Source organism: Rousettus aegyptiacus, unplaced genomic scaffold (assembly GCF_014176215.1).
Source record: "Rousettus aegyptiacus isolate mRouAeg1 unplaced genomic scaffold, mRouAeg1.p scaffold_m13_p_5, whole genome shotgun sequence".
NCBI classification, from domain to species: domain Eukaryota; kingdom Metazoa; phylum Chordata; class Mammalia; order Chiroptera; family Pteropodidae; genus Rousettus; species Rousettus aegyptiacus.
The window spans coordinates 85,609,812-85,628,728 of record NW_023416308.1 but is presented as its reverse complement, the minus strand read 5'-3'; the positions used below and the strand labels follow the sequence as shown (position 1 = coordinate 85,628,728).

The window sequence follows — 18,917 nt, the reverse complement described above, 5'->3', positions numbered from 1 at the left end:
CAATCATCTGATAAATATTTCTAAAACTAAATCGTTTATTTGTACTTCATATGTTTTTTTCCATGGGTTGGATTTTCTTTTCTCCCTTGAATAATAAATACAAAAGATGCTCCAAAAGGTTTTCAAAAATAATCCTAATTTTTAAAGCACCATTTAAGTACTTGGTTGTGTATGCATTATAAAACTATTCGCAATCATGAACCACACCCAGAACAGTAACTGGCACAAAATATCATTTAGTCAATATTTGTTGAATGTCTAATCAGTAGATATAAAATATATTTGACCATTATAAAATATAATAAAATATTTGACCAAATATAAAATATATTTGACAATTATTAATAGCGGTTAGCTGTTTTTAAGAAATACTTTACTATTTTCCATGGTAGGAAGTTGTTTGAGAAGAATGTTAAATATTTTACTCTTATTCTTATTAAGTCAAATGAAACTTACTTCCTTTAGGTTGCTCAGGCCAAAATCATAGAGTCATTCATCACTACCTTCTCTCATCTCTTATTTTTAATCTATTAAATTCCAAAGTCTCATTCTTCATTATATAGTCTTGTGCCCTCTACCACATACCATTGCTACAACCCTGGTCCAAGTCACTTTTAACTTTCACCTGGATTTTCAGTTGCTTCTGAAATGGTCACTTGAATTCTACCTTTGCTCCCTTTCTTCTATTGTCCACTTGATGTAACATATATTAGATCGCGTAATTTGTACTTCAGTGGTACCTATTTCACTCAGATCAAAAGCAAAAACCCTTTGAACATTCCTTCGAAGCCCTTCATGATCTGGTTCTTGTCTTGTCTCTCTGAGCTCATCTTTTAATACTATTCTTGCATTTTGTGCTCCAGTTATCCTGGCCTTTTTGATTGCCTTGAAAAAAAAAAAAACAAAGATTACTCTTGCTCAAGGCCTTTGTACCTGTTCTGCCCTTGTATGTTCTCATAGTTATGTTTCTTACTTCCTTGGGTCTTTGCTCAGACATTGCCTCATCAGAGTCCTACCTTGACCACTCTTTGTAAAATAGAACCTATCACCTCAAAACCATGATTCTGTCCTTTTTACCCTACTTTATTTTACCTTGTAGCATTTATCACCATATGACATTTAATGTATTTATTTTATATGTTCTGTATTTTTTCTCTAACAGAATGTATTAATTTTGAAGGCAGAGACTGTCTTGGTTATATCCACCAGGGCTAGAATAGTAAGTAGCATGTGATAGGTGTTCAGTGAATATTTGATAGAGTTGAATGCATGATAAAACTAAAAGCATTGCTAGGGGAGGGGATAAGAATACTTTGTTACTATAGTTATTTTAGGTATTGTATATTGCAAGCACTTGAATACCTATTGATGATTTAAAACTAATTTTTTTAGAACTAAACAAATTAACAGTATAATGAATTAAATATTACAACTTCAATTCAGAGGCACTTCAATTTGTAGAGTTGCTTGCCTAGCAACACCTTTGTTTAAAGTTCAAAAGCCAGAAACAAGGTAATAGATATTTTTGATTATTAAAAGCAAAAGAAACCTCCAGCTCCTGTGCTGTTTACACGAAATTTATTTTTATCAGTTGGGATAACTTTTACCTTAATAGTAAAATGTTAAAGTTTGGCTACCAGGGGGTAAATTTCTGTCAAAATTTTAATGTCTAGGTCTACAATTTGATTTTTTATGTTTAATTAATTAATTAATTAATTTTTATTTTGGGCAAGACAACCTTTGGTTGACCTCACAGATTGCAAGGACCTTGTCAGCTTACAATCCTTTATTTTTTATTTATTACACCTGCAGCACCTGGGCTTCCTAGGTGGTCTCCCATCCAAGTACTAACCATACCCGACCCTACTTAGCTTCCGAGATCAGACGGGATCGGGCTGGATCAGGATGGCATGGCCGTAGACTCTACAATTTGATTTGAAAGATGCTCTTAGAGCAGTCATATAACAGTACATCAAACTTGCTGGTGCTACTGCTTCTCACTGGAGTTGCTGACATATCTGTCAATGGGATTGTAGGAAGAAGAGAAATATGTCAGGATTTAGGACTAGTATTAGAACTATTCTTGGGCTATATTTTTTGCTAAAGTGGTCTTTAGATGGAGTAATCTGGGATTAAGTATTACTTGAAATATTTCTATGGAATAAATGCATCAAAAAAAGACGTCCAGGTGACCTTTGAGAGCATAGGCCATCCCTCAGTTGAGAACTGCCTTTTTCAGTAATTAGCTTTTGTTCTTTGGGAAACTGACCTAATATATTAAACAGAACAAAAAAGCTTATAGAAAAGGCTAATTGACAGAAAAGGGAAAAGATGAGAGAAATTTGCATTTCTTCTGTTGAAAATAGATTTAGAGGTTTGACAGCATTTCTTATGTCGTCACAGTTACTGACACCCCTGGGGATTGGCAAACATTTTCTGTTAAGGGCTGGATAGTAAATATTTTTGGCTGTGTGGACTATACACAGTTTCTGTTGCAACCACTCAGTTTTGCTACTGTAGCGTGAAAGCAGCCATAAATAAATATAAATGAAGGAGCATGGTTGTGTTCTAATAAAACTATTTACAAAATAGCCAAAGGGTTGAATTTGGCCCCTTGGCCATAGTTTGTGAACTCTAAGCTTGATTAAATGTTTAAAACACCTTGTAAACTGTAAAGCTGTATCTGTGTCTCTACACATACATATGGTAGTATGTGACAAGGAATAAACAGTTGCCAAAGGGAAATATTTAGATGTTATAAATACTCTGAAATTTCAGCTTAATTCAATAAACATTAATAAGATGCACTAGGTTATGTTAGTTGCTGAAAATGTTTAAAGATAAATTAGTAAGGTAATTTCCCGAAGTGCTGTAAGGTTGACCATGTGTATACTACATAAAGATGCTGTACATAAGTGAGTTTCATTCACTTTGTATATATTTTACATTTTATTTATATTTATATATACATGTATTTAACTAAATTGTATTTTTAATGTTTTAGTATATTTGATAATAACTTCTGTCAGAGCAGCAGTTCTAGTAATACCAGTTACTTCTGGAAATTTTTCATGTATTTTTTCTTTGATAACTTACTTCCCTCTTTGCTTTCTGAAACCTATTAATTAAATGTTGACCTCCTTCAGTAATTCTCTAATTTCCTTATTCTTTTTCTCTTATTTTTAATTTCTTTGTCCTTTTATTCCCAGTTTTTCTTTCATTCTTTTAAAAATTTATGCTACTGTGTTTTGAATTTTTTCTCAGAACTTTCTCATTCTCTAAATTAAAAAAAAAAAAGCATCCTTGTCTTTGTTTTATGGATATAGTACCTTTTACATCACTGAGTTTATTGTTTTGCTTTTTTTGTCTACATTGACTATTTTAAAAATTATATTTATTAAACTTTTTATTGTGAAATAATTTTAGATTTGCAAGAAATTGCAAAAATTGCGCAGTGACTTTTTGGGTACTCTTTACTCAGCTTCCCTCAGTGATAACATCTCACATAAATTATCAAACCAGGAAATTGGCCTTAGTATAATACTATATACTATAGACATCAGTTTTTTATATGCACTTTTTTCTGGTATATATTCTATGATATCACATATACGTTTGTGTAGCTACCACCACAAACAGCATACAGAATTGTTACATCACCACAAAGAAAGTACATCATGCTTCCTTTTAAGAGTAACACCCTTCCCCCCACCCCTAACTTTTGGCAACCCCTGATTTGTTCTCCATCACTGTATTTCTTTCATTTTGAGAATAGTATATAAATAGAATCTGATAGTATGTAAACTTTTGGGATTTTTTTTTTTAATTTAGCATAATACCTTGAGATCCATTCACATTGTTGCGTGTATTAGTAGTTCCTTTTTTTCTTTTTTAAAATTTATTTTTCAATTACCGTTGACATACAATATTATATTAGTTTTAGGTGTACAATACAGTGATTAGACATTTACATAGCTTATGGAGTGATTGATCACCTCGATGAGTCTAGTACCCATCTGACACCATATGTAGTTATTAAAATATTTTGACTATATTTGCTGCGCTGTACTTTACATCCCTGTCACTATTTTGTATCTGCCAGTTTGTCATCTTTTTCATATGTCTTTTTCACTTATCCTTCCAATTTCCCTCTCACCTGGTGACCACCAGTTTGTTCTCTGTATTCATGAGTTTGTTTTGTTTGTTTAGTTTGTTTTTTAGAGTCCACATAGAAGTGAAATCATATAGTATTTGTTTTTCTCTGATTTATTTCACTTAGTTAATACCTTTTAGGTTTATCCATGTTGTTATAAGTGGTGAGATTTTGTTCTTTTTTATGGGTGAGTAACATTTCATTGTATGTGTGTATGACATCTTTATCCATTTATCTATCCGTGAACACTTAGGTTGTTTTCATGGCTTGGCTATTGTAAATAATGCTGCATTGAAGATAGGGGTACATGTATCTTTTCAAAGTAGTGTTTTGGATTTCTTCAGATAAATACCCAGAAGTAGAATTGCTGGGTCATATGGTAGTTCTATTTTTAAGTTTTTGAGGAACCTCCATGCTGTTTTCCATAGTGGCTGCACCTATTTAAAATCCCACCAGCTGTGTATGAGGGTTTTGATAATAAGAGTATATGTTTAAGGTGGGTTTATTTACATAACTAGGGATGGTGGAAGTGATATACCTTAGTTGTTAAAATCTTAGCATATTTATTACCCAATAAAGTTTAGGTAATAACTTTATTGGGTAATAAATGTTGGGTAATAAATGAGATTTTCAAAGGAGACCAGTTGGAGATGGTAGTTGTTTTTAATCTGATTGTAGAAATGCTTTTGGTGTCATGACCACATGAACATGTTATAAGAAGACGATGCAAGAATTCGTGTAGGTTGGTGAAAGAGCACTTAGTGAATTCTGTTAAGAAAAACACGAGAGGAAGAGATTAACTATTAGGAGAAAAAAGGCATGACTTTAGTAAATGTAATTCCTATGGCTAAGTAGCAGCTCCCTGGGAGAGCAGCCTTAAGCACACTATTTTGGCCAAGAGGCCAATTCTGGAGTATAGTTTGGTAAGTTGTGACCTTTGTATGCACTCATGAAACCGTGCAACAATCAAGGTAATGAATATATCTGTCACACCCAAAAGTTTTCTTGGGGTCCTCTGTAACCCTTATGCCCCTTCCACCTCCAGTACTCCATGTCCAGACAACCACTAATCTGTTTTCTGACACTATACATTATTTTGTATTTCCTAGAATTTGATGTAAATGTATCCTTTTTTGAAAGGGGAGGAGGGTATCTGGCTTTTTACACTCAGCATAGTTATTTTGAGCTTGATCCATGTTGTTAACTTGTATCAGTAGTTCATTCTTTTTCATTATTGAATAGTGTTCTGTTGTAAGAATATAGCACAAATTGTTTATCCAGTCACCTGTTCGTAGACATTTAGGTTGTTTCCAATTTGGGACTATTTTATTTCTTTCGGGTGGATACCTAAAAGAATGGCTGGATTATATTGGCTAGTGTATTTTTTAACTTTTTAAGAAATTGTCAAGTTATTTTCTGAACCATTTCCAAACTGGTGGAACCATTTTACCTTGCTACCAGGAGCATGTGAGAGTTCCATTTCATATACATATTCACCAACACTAGATATCGTCATTCTTTTTATTTAGCCAAATAGATGTGAATTGGTGTCACATTGTGGTTTTAATTTGCATTCCCTTAATGACTAATGATATTCAACATCTTTCATGTACTTTTTTTGTATACTTCAAATCTTTTGCTCATTTCTTTGAGAGTTCTTTATATGTATTCTCAATACGAGTCCTTTATCAGATACATGCTATTATTCTCTTAACAGTGGTATCAGGAGAGCATTTGGTTTTTGACTACTAAGTGTGATATTGGCTCTAGGTTTTCCATAGATATCTTTTATCCAGTTGATGAAATTCCATTGTATTCCTGCTTTGCTGAGCTTTTTTGTTTTTAAATCAGCAATGGATTTTGGATTTTGTTAAATGTATTTTCTATATATATTGAGCTACAAATTTTTTTCTTCAATTATTTGTTAATGTGATAAATTACATTGATTGACTTGAATATTTGGCTAATCTTGCATTTTTAGAATTAAGATTATTATTAGGTTATAATGTATGGACATTTTTATATATTGCTATTTTATGTATTTTATATTTTACATAAGTTATATATTTTATATATTACGATATTTGAATTATTAAAATTTTGTTTAAAATATTTTCATTCATGTTCTGAGTGATATAGATTTGTGGTTTTCTTGTAATGTCTTTGTCTGATTTTGCTATCTGGGTAATGTTGGCCTCTTAGAATGAGTTAGGGTAATATCTTTTCTTCAATTTTCTGGAAGAATTTGTGTAGGATTGATATTTCTACCATAAAAGCTTGGTTTAATTCATAGGTGAAACCATCTGGGCCTGAAGTTTTCTTGGAAAGTTCTTAACTACAAATTCAATATTTTAATATAGAGCTATTCACCTTATCTGTTTCTTCTGGAGTGTTTTTGGTATTTTGGAATTTGTTCAGTTTGTCTAAGTTGATGAGCTTATTTGCATAAAATTGTTTATAATATTCTTCTCTCATTCCTTTACTATATGCAACCTTTGTAGTGATATCAGCTCTTTCATTTCCAAAATTAATAATTTGTATCTTTGCATTTTTTTCTAGTCTAGCTAGAGATTTATCAGTTTTAATAATCTTTTCAAAGAACCAGTTTTTGTTTTAATTGGTTTACCCTATTCTTTTTCTGTTTCCTATTATTTCAGTTTCCATTCTGATCTTTATTTATTTTTTCTACTTTCTTTGTTTGCTCTTTGTCTAGTTTCTCAAGGTGGAAACTTAAAGTGATTTTTCTTAGATTTTCTTTTCTAATATAAGCACTTAATACTATAATTTACTCCCTAACTGCTGTTATATGTCATGTCATTCCACTATATGATAGGTGTTTTATTCACTTAAAAATTATCTGTTTTCCTTTCTGATTTTTTTCTTTACTCCATGAGTTATTTAGAAAGGTGTTATTTTATTTCTAAATATCTGCGGATTTTCCAGATATCTTTCTGTTACTGAATTTTTATTTAATCATTATAATCTGAGAATATACTTTGTCTGATTAGGTTCTTTTTAATTTATTGAGACTTGTTTTATTGGTCAGAATGTGGTTTGTCTTGATAAATATTCTTTGTGCGCATGGAAATTATGAGTTTTCTGTGCTTGTTGGATGAAATGTTCTATAAATGTCAGGTCAAACCAGTTGATAGTGTTCAAATTTTATTCATCTTTACCGATTTCTGTCTACTTGCTCAGCCAAATATATGAGAGGGGTATTGAAATTTCTGACTATAAATGTGGATTGTCTAATTCTCCTTGTAATTTTATCAGTTTTTTCCTATATTTTGAACCTCTCTTATGAGGCAGAAGAACTTTTGGGGTTGTTAAATGCCTTGGTAATATTTTTTGCTCTGAGGTCTACTTTGTCTTATACTAGTTTAGTCACTCTTTCTTTTGACAAGTGTTAGCATAGTTTATCTTTTCTTATCCTTTTATATTGAACCTCTTTGTACTTTTATATTTAAAGTATACTTTTTGTAGGTAGCATATAGTTGGGTCTAGCTTTTATATCTACTCGGATAATCTTTACCTTTTATGGCTTAGATCATTTACATTTAATGTGATTATAGATATGGCTATGGTTAAGTCTGTCATCTTGCTGGTTTATTTTCTATTTGTCCCTTTTATTCTTGTTACCCCATCCTCCTCCTTTTTTCTTTGTCTCTTTTGGATTGTATCTTTTTATGATTTCATTTTATCTCCTTTGTTTTGATTATTAGCTATAATTCTTTGTTTCCTTTAGTGACTGATTTAGGGCTTATAATATACATTTTTAATTTATCAGTCTACCTTCAAGTGTTATTATACCATTTGTTCTGTAGTGTAAGAGCCTTACACTAGTGTACTTCTATGTCTTTCCTCTCAAACTTTGTGCTATATTATAGTCATATGTATATGTTATAAACCCCATACTATATTATTATAATTATTGTTTAAACTAATAAAGAAATTTAAACACCAAAAAAATGATTTATTTTCCCACGTAGATACTATTTCCAATGTTCTTCATTCCTTTGTATAAATTAATATTTTCATCTGACATTGTTTTTTCTTATGCCTGAAAGGCTTTCTTTAATTTTTCTTATAGTGGAAGTGTACTCATGATGAATTTATTCATGTCTTTTTGTGTGTCTGAAAATGCATTTTCCCATTATTTTTGAAAGATGTTTTTACTGGATATAACGAATGAAGATTGACAGGTTTTTTGGTTTGTTTTGCTTCATTTTTATGTTTTATTTTTTCATAAAATATGTTTGGGATTTGTCATGCATGTTGCATCTGTAAGTTTGTAGTTTTTCATTATATTTTAAGACCTGATTTCTTCAAATATTTTTTCTCTTCTCCACCTCTCTTCCTTTATGGACTCCATTTTTTATACTTATATTATGAGACTTAAAGTTGACCCACAGCTCACTCATGCTCTATTTATTTTTCTAGTTTTCGTGTTTCATTTTGCATTATTTCCTATTGCCATATCTTCAGAAATATTTTCTTTTATAATGTGTAATCTTCATTAATTTCATTCAGTGTATTTTTCATCTCAGACATCGTCATTTTTATCTCTGCAAATCAAGCATCTTTTTTTGATCTCGTGTATCTCTATGTAATTTTTTGGAGGAATATGGTTATATTGACTGTTTTAATTGTCTTCATTTCTAATTCTAAGATGTGTGTCAGTTTTGGGTTGATTTGGTTGACTTTTTTTCCTCCCTTATAGGTTATGTTTTCCTGTGGCTTCATATGCCTGATAATTTTTTTGAATAAGTTTATTTATTTAAATTAGTTTCAGATATACAGTATATTAGTTAGACATCTATAATGTTCATAAAACAATCCTCCAATTACTCCCTCCCTTCCCTGGCCCTCCACTTAGCCATCATATTAATGCTAAATACATTCCCTCTTCCATGCTCCCTGTGCCCAACTATCAACTACTAATTTGTACTTCTTTAACCCTTCACTTCATTCTCCCAGCCTCCCAACCCCCCCCCCCCCCGGTCTGTCACCAAATTTTCCACGATATTTGTGAGTTTGTTTTTGATTAGTTTGTTCCTTTTGTTCCTTAGATACTGCATAAAAGTGAAATCATATGGTGTCTGTCTTTCTCTGTCTGAGATTTCACTCAGCATAACCTCTAGGTCCATCCATGTCATTGCAGATGGTAAGATTTCACTTTTTTTAATGGCTGAGTAATATTCCATTGTATATATGAACCATAATTTCTTTATCCAATCATCTGTTGATGGGCATTTAGTTTGCTTCCATATCTTGGCTATTGTAAATTGTGCTGCCATGAGTATTGGAGTGCATAGATCTTTATGAATGATTGTTTTGGTTTTCTTTGGATAAATACCCAGAAGTGCAATTTCCAGTCCAAAAGGTATTGCTATTTTTAATTTTTTTTTTAATGGAACTTCCATACCGTTTTCCATAGCGACTGTGCCTGATAATTTTTTATTGGATGCTATACATTGTGAATTTTATCTTGTTTGGTTGCTGGATATTTTTGTATTTGTATAAATATTCTTGAACTTTGTTTTAGTTTGGTTCAGTTTAGTTACTTGGAACAATTTGAGTCTTTCAGGTCTTGCTGTTAAGATTTATTAGCTGTGACTATGATAGTGCTCTAATTATTTCCCGTTGCAGAGCCAAGACCTTTCAGAGTCTCACCTCAGTACCCCTATGAATTATGAGGTTTTCCAGCCTGACTGAGAAGAACAGGCCCTGTGTGAATCCTGGGCATCTTCTCCTGTAATCCTTTGAGTTACTCTCCCCTCTCTGGTACTCTTTCCTAATTCTAGCCACCTATTGTGCCCAACCTCTCAGCTCCATATTCTTAACTCAGAGTTCACCAGATTTTACTTGGGTTTCACCTCCTTGTGTTTACTCTGGAAACTCTCTCAGGTTAATAATTCGGGCAGTTGTTAGGCTTATCTCATTTGTTTTCCATCTTTCAAGGATCACTCTCTTTCTTTGCATGATGTACTGTGTCTTGCAAACCATTGTTTCATATATTTTGTCCATCTTCCGAGCTCGTTTTAGAAAGGAAAGTTAATTCAGTCCTTGTTACTTTGTCATGGCTAGATTTGTGGGCTAATGTACTTTTCATCTCTTTACCTGTCCTTAATTTATGTATCACAAATTCTTTTAAATGCTGCATGAAGCAGAATTATCTCCTCTGAACCTGCTTGTCCTCATTTTATTTTGCACACATTAATTATTTTTACCCTAAAGTGCTTTCCTGATCTAAAATTATTTAATTAAATAGAGTAGAGCATAATTAGTCTTTCATGACTTCTGATTTTGAAGGTCTGATTCAGAGTACCTCTCATGTGGGAATGAAAGTAAAGGAAGGAAGTATATTATAATATCTTTTACGTTTAAAATCTAAACAGTTTAGAAGTGAAGCCAGTATTTCAACAGAATGCTTAGCAGTATTTCGTGTTTCAGCTACAGAGGTGTCTGGTGGAAACATTTTTTTGATGAGCTTGCTTGGTCTTTACTCAAACTGAACATTTATCCTGCATTTGTAGTTGTATTTGTACATTGTGCATTAAATTATCACATAGATTCATATTTATTAAATGTGCTTGGCACATTTTTTAAAACTCAGTAGCCAGAATAATTTGAGGAGTTATTTTTTAATATATAATTCTTGTTCTATTTGTATAGATTCCTTTCTTTTTTCTACTTTAGGACTTTAATCAGAAAATCTATTGTTTCTGATGTAAGGTTTTTAACATAAATGCATTAAGATCTTTTAATTTGTTCTGTTTGAAGAGAAAGATTATGTTCTAAAGATGGAATCCTACTCTGATCTTTTTCACTAGAAAAAGGTAGGAGTAGAATTTTTCTTTTATGTGGGTTTATAAGAGACAGTGACTGATAAAGGGTGATAGTTTGGTTGCCTTTATTTCTCTAGAAGTAACTCTTAGGGTAAATACAAGTCAGCCCAATCTTTTGTCTTTGTAGTCTGTTACAATGAGGTGATAACTGATTTTCATAATGTAGCAAACTACTAAAATAGCAAAGCTAGTGTTATAACTAATAAGCCAACAGAGGAGATGACCTTGAAGTGCTGCAGGATTTAAAACTGAATCATCAAGAAGATTAAATTTTAAATAGTTTCGGCGAAGGAGAATAGGGTAATAATATAGAAAGGGTACTGGAATGAATCAAAAGACTTAGGATGCATTATTATTAGCATACAAACTAACTACTATGTGACTTTGAGCAAGTCTTGTAATTTTGAACTTTAATATCCTCATCTGTCATAACTAAACAAACTAATATTTACTGGGTGATTCTACTGTTCTAGGTACATTGCTAGTCATCCTACTTATGCTTCATTTAATCTAATATTAAGTTTATAAAGTAAATAGAATCTGTATTTTAAAAATGAGGAAACCAAGCTTCCAAAATGTTAAGTAATATTCAGCATTTTGAGCATTCATATATTAAAGGATGTTTCAATTCTAAGTCTTTATAACTCTAAAGCTATGAAGTTCCTTTTATTCTGTTTTATATAAAACACTTTAATGTTTTTAAACCATAAACTATGGCATATGCTAAAATGGTAAATTTCCAAAATGCCTTAGGTCTGGAGCTCTCATTTTTGTTTCTGTCAGTTTTCCTACTGCAGCACCAGGGACTGACCTTAATCTATGTAATGTCTTCTTCCTCTGAGATCTTAAAGCATTTATCACTCACTTGTTAGTTATATATGTATTTGAGCTATATTTAGTCATTTTACATTTGAATTTGGGATAACGCTTGAATTATTTAAATTTCTACATAGTCATGTTTTACTGCTACACTTAAATCAAGCTCCTTGAGGGAGCTTCTCTGCTGTCATGTAGCACAGCATTGCACACATAGTACCTATAACTTAATAAATAATTGTGTGATGAATGAATTCTGTCAGCCAGACTATTTTCATTATCATTCTTTATCATTCACATTTTATGTGTAAATTTACATACAGTGTTTTAAAATTTTATATTGTGTGACTTTTACACAGTCGGTGCAGTTAAGCTTTTTAGAGAAATGTTTTTAAAAATTTTGAAAAGAGTTCAGTCAAAATCAAATGAGTTAGTTGATTGAAGTTAGCATGTAGACTTATATATTTGACAGGGAGAACAGTTTGCCCCCTCCCTCAGTTTTTTAAGAGTTCCAGAAGCTGGTGCTCTTTCCCTCTTCTAGCTCCCCCTCCCCCCGCCCCAACAATCAAAGAAATCAATAGAACATTTGAGTAATATTGAGGAGATCTGGGTTGTCACAACCACTAGTACTAATACTAGTAGTATTATTGCTACTACTTACTCAAAAGTCAGTTAATCTTTCTGGGTTTTACTTTTCTCATCCTTAAAAAAAAACTGTGTTGGATTTATGTGATCTTTAAAGACATAGTGCTCCCGAATTTATAACACCTACAGGTTTGAGGTAAATTTGGTTTCAGAAATGTAAAGTATCATTTGATTCTTGCCCTTCAAAATATTAGTAGTTTTATGTTAATTGGTTTTGTTTAAACTGTTTGTGTCTAATATTTTATGGTTAATTTTCGTTTGTAATTTATCAGTACTCCCTCACGTATTGCTAAAGGAGTTGTCGACCACACCAAAATGAGTCTACATGGTGCTAGTGGAGGACATGAGAGATCAAGAGATAGACGAAGGTCAAGTGACAGATCACGAGATTCATCTCATGAAAGAACAGAATCGCAACTCACTCCTTGTATTAGAAATGTCACTTCTCCAACAAGACAGCACCATGTTGGTAGGTAAATCAACTAACTTTCCCAACAATTTTTTAAAGCATGCATTTACCTTTTTAAAGTAGTAATGACAATGGATTGTGCTTAATACTTCAAAATAAAATTAACCTCTTACTTTTATTCAGTTGCTGTTAGTTCCAGGAGGGCCCCCAAAGTGTGGGAATGAAACTCCTCCCTTACCTTTTGTGTGGGAACTGGACCTTGCAATGTCTTGGTTGGCAATACTACATGCTCACCTCCCGTTTCACTAGACTTTCCTCCCTTCCTCAATTTACCCACCCAAAATATTCCCACCGAAAAAGCCCACGTCAAGCCTCATATAAATTTTAGGTCCCCTTGCATTTGGAGCAGATGCCATCTTTGGCTCAGCCCGACTGTCACTCTGCTACAATAAACCTTGCTTAACCCCTTTGACCTTGTGTGTTCCTCCTTTGGTGAACCTAACAGTTTCTCCTGTTTTAGCTTAGCTTGGTTTTTGCTGTGGGGAAAAAACAAACAAACAAAAAACAGCTTATTATAAGAAACTTAAAAATGAATTATTTTTAAGACTCTTAGAAAGTCTTATAAAAGAATTAATTTGAAAAGCCTTTATAATTGTGACATGTAGATATACAAATTTTTCAAGTTGATTTTTATCATATGTGATATATAGTAGTGGTTTAAAATAGTTTAAATTATTGTAATAAATATGATCAATAAATTTACTATAGATATCAATAATATCTATAATAAATTTACTATCAATAAAAGTAAATTGATAGGAATCCTTGGTTAATCCTCCTGAAAGAAAAGAAAGCAAAAGCCGGAATAGCCATTAGGGAGTAATTTATTTTGTTTTTTGACAGTATTTCTAATAATAAAAATAGAAGATGAAAGGGTAGGTGTGAAGTGTTTTGCTTCTTGGCAACTAGCTCAGGTCTTTTTCTTCCTACACATTACTATAAATGAACATTATTATATTACGCCAGGTAAATACATTGTATGACTGTAAAGCACTAGTCTGATGCAGAGGTACATAAGCAATGTGAACTTGCTGATTTTCATTTTCCACTGGGGAAAGGGCTAAATATTTGAAATACCTTAACATACTATACTATATGAGGTAGTGTCTGATCATTATAAATCAAAATCATTTATATTAAGGTCTAAATATATATGGAAATTTTTAATATCTAAGTAGGTCCTTAGACTACTACTGATAAGCCAAAAATCAACAAAAGTGTAAATAAAAGATTATAGTTTGTTCAGTATATGGGAAAATAATAGGAGGATATAATAAATTTTTACTTTGGCAAATTTTGCTACCAACATTGTGGAAACAGGCAATAAAAGGGAGGTGTCAGAGTATCTCTGGAGATACTGCAAATCTAATTATATAATCAGTAAAGCTGTACAGAGTGTTCTAAGTAGCCTGAGTCATGGAGGAATTTGGCAAAAGCTGATGAAACTGATGAGGTAGAAGTACATTTTTAGGTCACCTTTAAAGTTTAGTGATCTAACCCCTAAAGGAAACTTAATCACAAAATCTTACTTTTAATTTCCCTTTTGTAGAATATTGGAACATCAAAAAAAAATGTTCTGAATTTTAATAGTATTTCCTACCTATTAAAATTAGAGATGATAATTATCTGATCCTCTAAAATTTGTAGCAGTGGTTTATTCAACAAAAGTGAGATAGAAAAGAAAGTAATATATCATCAGCTATTACAAAGCCACTTACTTTGGTAGATGTTAAAAGTCATTTGAAAAAATAAATACTTCTGTCCTTAGTGAATTCTTTTTCATTAGGACCTTTCTTTTGTGAGTTAAACTGCTGGTTTTGAAATGCCCTTATTAACACAGATTCTAAAATTTTTACTTTGTGTTCTCAGAATAGCATGCTTTTAGCATTTAGGAGAATTTAAATTAGTATTCTTATTAATCTTTCACTAAGTTTCAATGCTTACTTATTTGACTTAGTCTTGGCCAACATTAGTAAGCCATACATCTTTTAAAAGCCTACAAAGGTTAAATATTTTTGAAAATATTTTAATGTTTTTAGGTTTTATTCCTGGGAAATAAATGAATATTTATGGTGTTCCGTGAAAATGTTGAGATAAAAAAGCAGGAATACTATGATTTAAAACAACTTTTCTAAATCAAAATGTAAAAAAAGTTATATATGGATCTTGAATTTTTTAAAAAGGAAATTAGCATAACTTTAACATCTTTATTTCAGAACGAGAAAAAGATCACAGTTCCTCTCGTCCAAGCAGTCCTCGTCCTCAAAAAGCATCTCCAAATGGTTCCAGTAGCAGTGCTGGGAACAGCAGCAGAAACAGTAGTCAATCAAGTTCAGAGGGTAACTGTAAGATGTCTGGGGAGATGGTGTTTGTATATGAAAATGTGAAAGAAGGAGCTCGGAATGTACGAACGTCAGAACGAGTGACGCTAATAGTGGATAACACTAGATTCGTTGTAGACCCATCCATTTTTACTGCACAGCCAAATACAATGTTGGGCAGGTTTGTATTATTGTAGTTCTTTGTATTATCACTTATGAAACACTTTCACATTATTTTTTGTTAAAGTTTTAAAATTTTTTTCATAACAGTAATTCTCATTGGAATGTAGTTTTCCCATTTTACAGATGAAAGAACCGAGCTTTTGAATGTTAAGTAACTTGTTCAAGTTTATACAGCTAGAAAGTGGTAGAGTCAGATCTTGAAATTGGTTTTATTTCTAAGGATCTTTGCTGTACCAGTAGTAATAGTAAATATATTAGTTAATGAAGACAGAATACTAAAAGATCTCTATAGGCCAAAGCTACAGCCTGTAGATTGCATCTAACAAGGTGAATTTAACAGTGATAATGTTTCCTTTACTTGGGGCTATCAAATATAGCAGGTATCAGGGTTAGTAGAATGGAGAGATTAATAGTTATCTTTTAATCTGTGCTCATCCCAAGTAACAGATTAATGTTAAGTTTGTAGTTGGGAATTGCAGTCTAAGAATGATATAGACAATATAGATTGATTTTTCAGTGTGTTGAAAGCTAGGATCAAATACCTTTTAATTGTAAAATTAGTATCTTTCTGTTCATTTAAATATAAAATGAAGGGCATATATGTATGAAGCAGAAGTTTCCATGAGGTAAAAAAAAATTTTTTTTAGGTTACATGTAAGTATTTGGGATGTCTGTGTGTGTGTGTCTCTGAATACAAAAATAAATGCTAGCATATGATACTATACATTTTGGGTGTGCGTGTGTGTGTGTGTGTGTATATATATATTTAATACTGGTTTTGCATTTGAGGGAAAAAATACGTGAACTATAGGCTTTTATGTATTTTTAGTAGCATAGGGGAAGACTGTTGATGGAAGCTATTAGGAGGATGACTTGACACTGTGATACTTTATTTTTTAGCTAAACTTGAAAGAAACAAAGTTAAAAAGTAGATATTTGATATTTTGCTCCAGCCGTTAAACTGCATTTTCCAAAAAAACTCAAAAAACAACAACAAAAAAAACCAGATTGATCCGAAAAGTGTAGCACTCTCCTTTTGTAAAAAGTTTAAGTATTTGAGAAAATTGCATGACATTTGTGATTCCTGAAAGACTGTATTTTTTACATCAGTGAAGGCTTCCTTTTATGTCAGTTGGCTAAAGCATATTTTTGGAGATGTAAATTATTCATGAGAACTGTAAAAAGCATTTGGCATTCTTTAAGAAACTAAAATAAAAAAGCTTTGTTCTTTAGAGGTTTCTTTGTTATAACAAAGGGGGAACCATTTAAATTGGGAAATTGTTGAGTAGAATACTTAGATCAGCCATGTTTACTTTAGGCATGGTGGTATAGGATTCAGAGGTTCTACTTCCTTTTTTTTTTTTCATGTAGTTAAGTTCAATTTTAAGGACTGTCATTTTTTCAGCAATTATATCCTTCTAATTTTTTTTTTGTTAGAGTACCCTGTCTTATGAAAAGATGTGATAGCAAATGGTTCATAATACCCTAACTTATGAAAATCAAATAGTGGCAACCCTGTGGCAGCCTCCCAAATTTGTTGTGAAATTTTGTGGTCAGCGAAATGCCCATATCTGGGAATCTCTGGATTAGATGTTTTTGGAGGAGGTTCTACTTCCTTTAATCACAATTTAAAATTTTTCTTGGGAGTATTGCATTAAACTTCTCGTTTTGAATGACATATTTTGCAAATTGCCTCTTTCCTAAATGGTTGCTGTTCAAGGGTCAACAATATGATGTGAAAAAATGTCTGTTTGTGTTTTTTAATGCAAAAATTAATATTAAGAGATCATTACTTATTTATTTAAACTTTTCATTCTCCTCTTCACTCATCTCTGCCCCAGCATTCGTTAGCGTGTTTTTCAATTCTGCAATGCAAGTGTAAGAATTTTGAGCAAGATTTCCTGTATTTGTGGATTGTGAAAAGTGAAACAACTAATGTGCTTATTATACTGTCCTACTTTTTCCTACTTTAGATTACTGTATTGCTGCATCATAGCATTAACATTGCAATGAAGAAAAAAGTTTTAAGGAAAAGGCACAAATAACGTAGTTGACTTTTCTTTTTTTAAAAAATTCCTGGTAAGATTGGTATAAGTCACCTTTCCCCCTAGATCGATTGATGTTTTTTTCCTTGAGGAGATAAGGCTGAGAAGTTCTTTAGCTTCTGAATTTTATCAGATGATTTTGTTTGTTTATAGGGAAGCTATACCACTGTTCCATCCCATCAAAAAGAGAATATTTTAAATATTCCTTTGTTACATTTGCCAGAATAAGTTTCTGATAAGAATTTTTGCACTAATTTAATGATATAATGTAATGTTTGCATTATAATTCTTTCAGTTTTCCCTTTTGAAGATATATTGATATATTTCTTAATATTTTTCTCTTATAGGATGTTTGGATCTGGCAGAGAACATAACTTTACACGTCCCAATGAGAAGGGAGAGTACGAGGTGGCAGAGGGGATTGGCTCCACTGTATTTCGAGCTATTCTGGTAAGTCCTTGTTTCTTACGTGTTTTGCCTTAATTATATGATCCCTTCTTGGTAGATACTTGAATTGAAATCAGAGTTCTATGTGGGTATCTTTATGGAGATATACAATATTTTGTTTTTGTTTTTTTAAAAATACCATTTAATTTTTATTTTGGTATATAAAGATAATATGATATAAATGAATGAATTTTATGACCTTCGAGAGGTTAGGATAAGGGATGATTCATCTCTTAGGTCTGCATAGGCAGTTATTTCAAGGGTTTAATGTTAGCATATATGGAATCATGTTATTCCTTCCTTAATTCTCTTAAATAAGTTGACCATTTTTTGCAAGTTGAGAGTGAATGTGGCTACTTGAATTCAAATATTTTGTTGCACATAACCAGCAATGTGAACATTTATGAACATTTAAGTCATCTCTAAAATGTAATTTTTCGCATCTTTGTTTTAAACATTTTTATTTTGAAGTGTTAACCCTTTATTTTGAGGAATATTTGAATTAGTATTGCAGGGTCTATACTTGTAATTTCAAAACAGTATTAAAGATTTGATTATAATGTGTGACAGTTTATGTCACAGTCTGAAAATAGATTTCCTCAAATAGTTTTGAGGGAAGAGGAGTGGGAGGATCCTGAGGTACAAGACAGGAAAAGTATAGTTGACTCTTGAAAAACACAGGTTTGAACTGTGTGGGTTCACTTATATGCAGATTTTTTCAACAAGAAGCTTGAAGCAGATTTTAATTTTTTAGGAAGTACTTCTTTCAGCTGCCCATACTTCCCATTTAAGTTGACAAGCAAAAAAAATTTTTGTAACTTAGCTCTATTTGTAATTCTGGGGCCAGCCCTTAACAACATTTTAAATAGATTTTTGAAATAATTACTATAGATTAATTATAGTAATATGGGAAACACCAAAGCGTACTATTTGGAAGAAGAATATCTAAGAGTGTCTTCTGTTTTACATATTTTAGTACTTAGATAGGAC

General features: G+C 31.9%; 1 protein-coding gene and 1 pseudogene across 4 annotated transcripts in view; one reads left to right on the top strand and one right to left on the bottom strand.

Annotated features, from left to right (window-relative positions):
• BTBD10 (BTB domain containing 10) overlaps nt 1–18,917 on the top strand; it is a 65,507-nt gene that overhangs the window by 33,875 nt on the left and 12,715 nt on the right. For 3 of the 4 annotated variants that reach the window (XM_016128186.2, XM_016128188.2, XM_016128185.2), the window contains 3 exons: nt 12,735–12,931; nt 15,148–15,433; nt 17,828–17,930. In XM_016128186.2, coding sequence (XP_015983672.1) covers nt 12,735–12,931; nt 15,148–15,433; nt 17,828–17,930 — 586 coding nt within the window. Of the gene's footprint in view, nt 1–9,296; nt 9,318–12,734; nt 12,932–15,147; nt 15,434–17,827; nt 17,931–18,917 lie in introns of those variants that run through there. The other variant, XM_036221868.1, reaches the window with a different exon arrangement.
• LOC118603553 lies at nt 1,804–1,922 on the bottom strand (annotated as a pseudogene).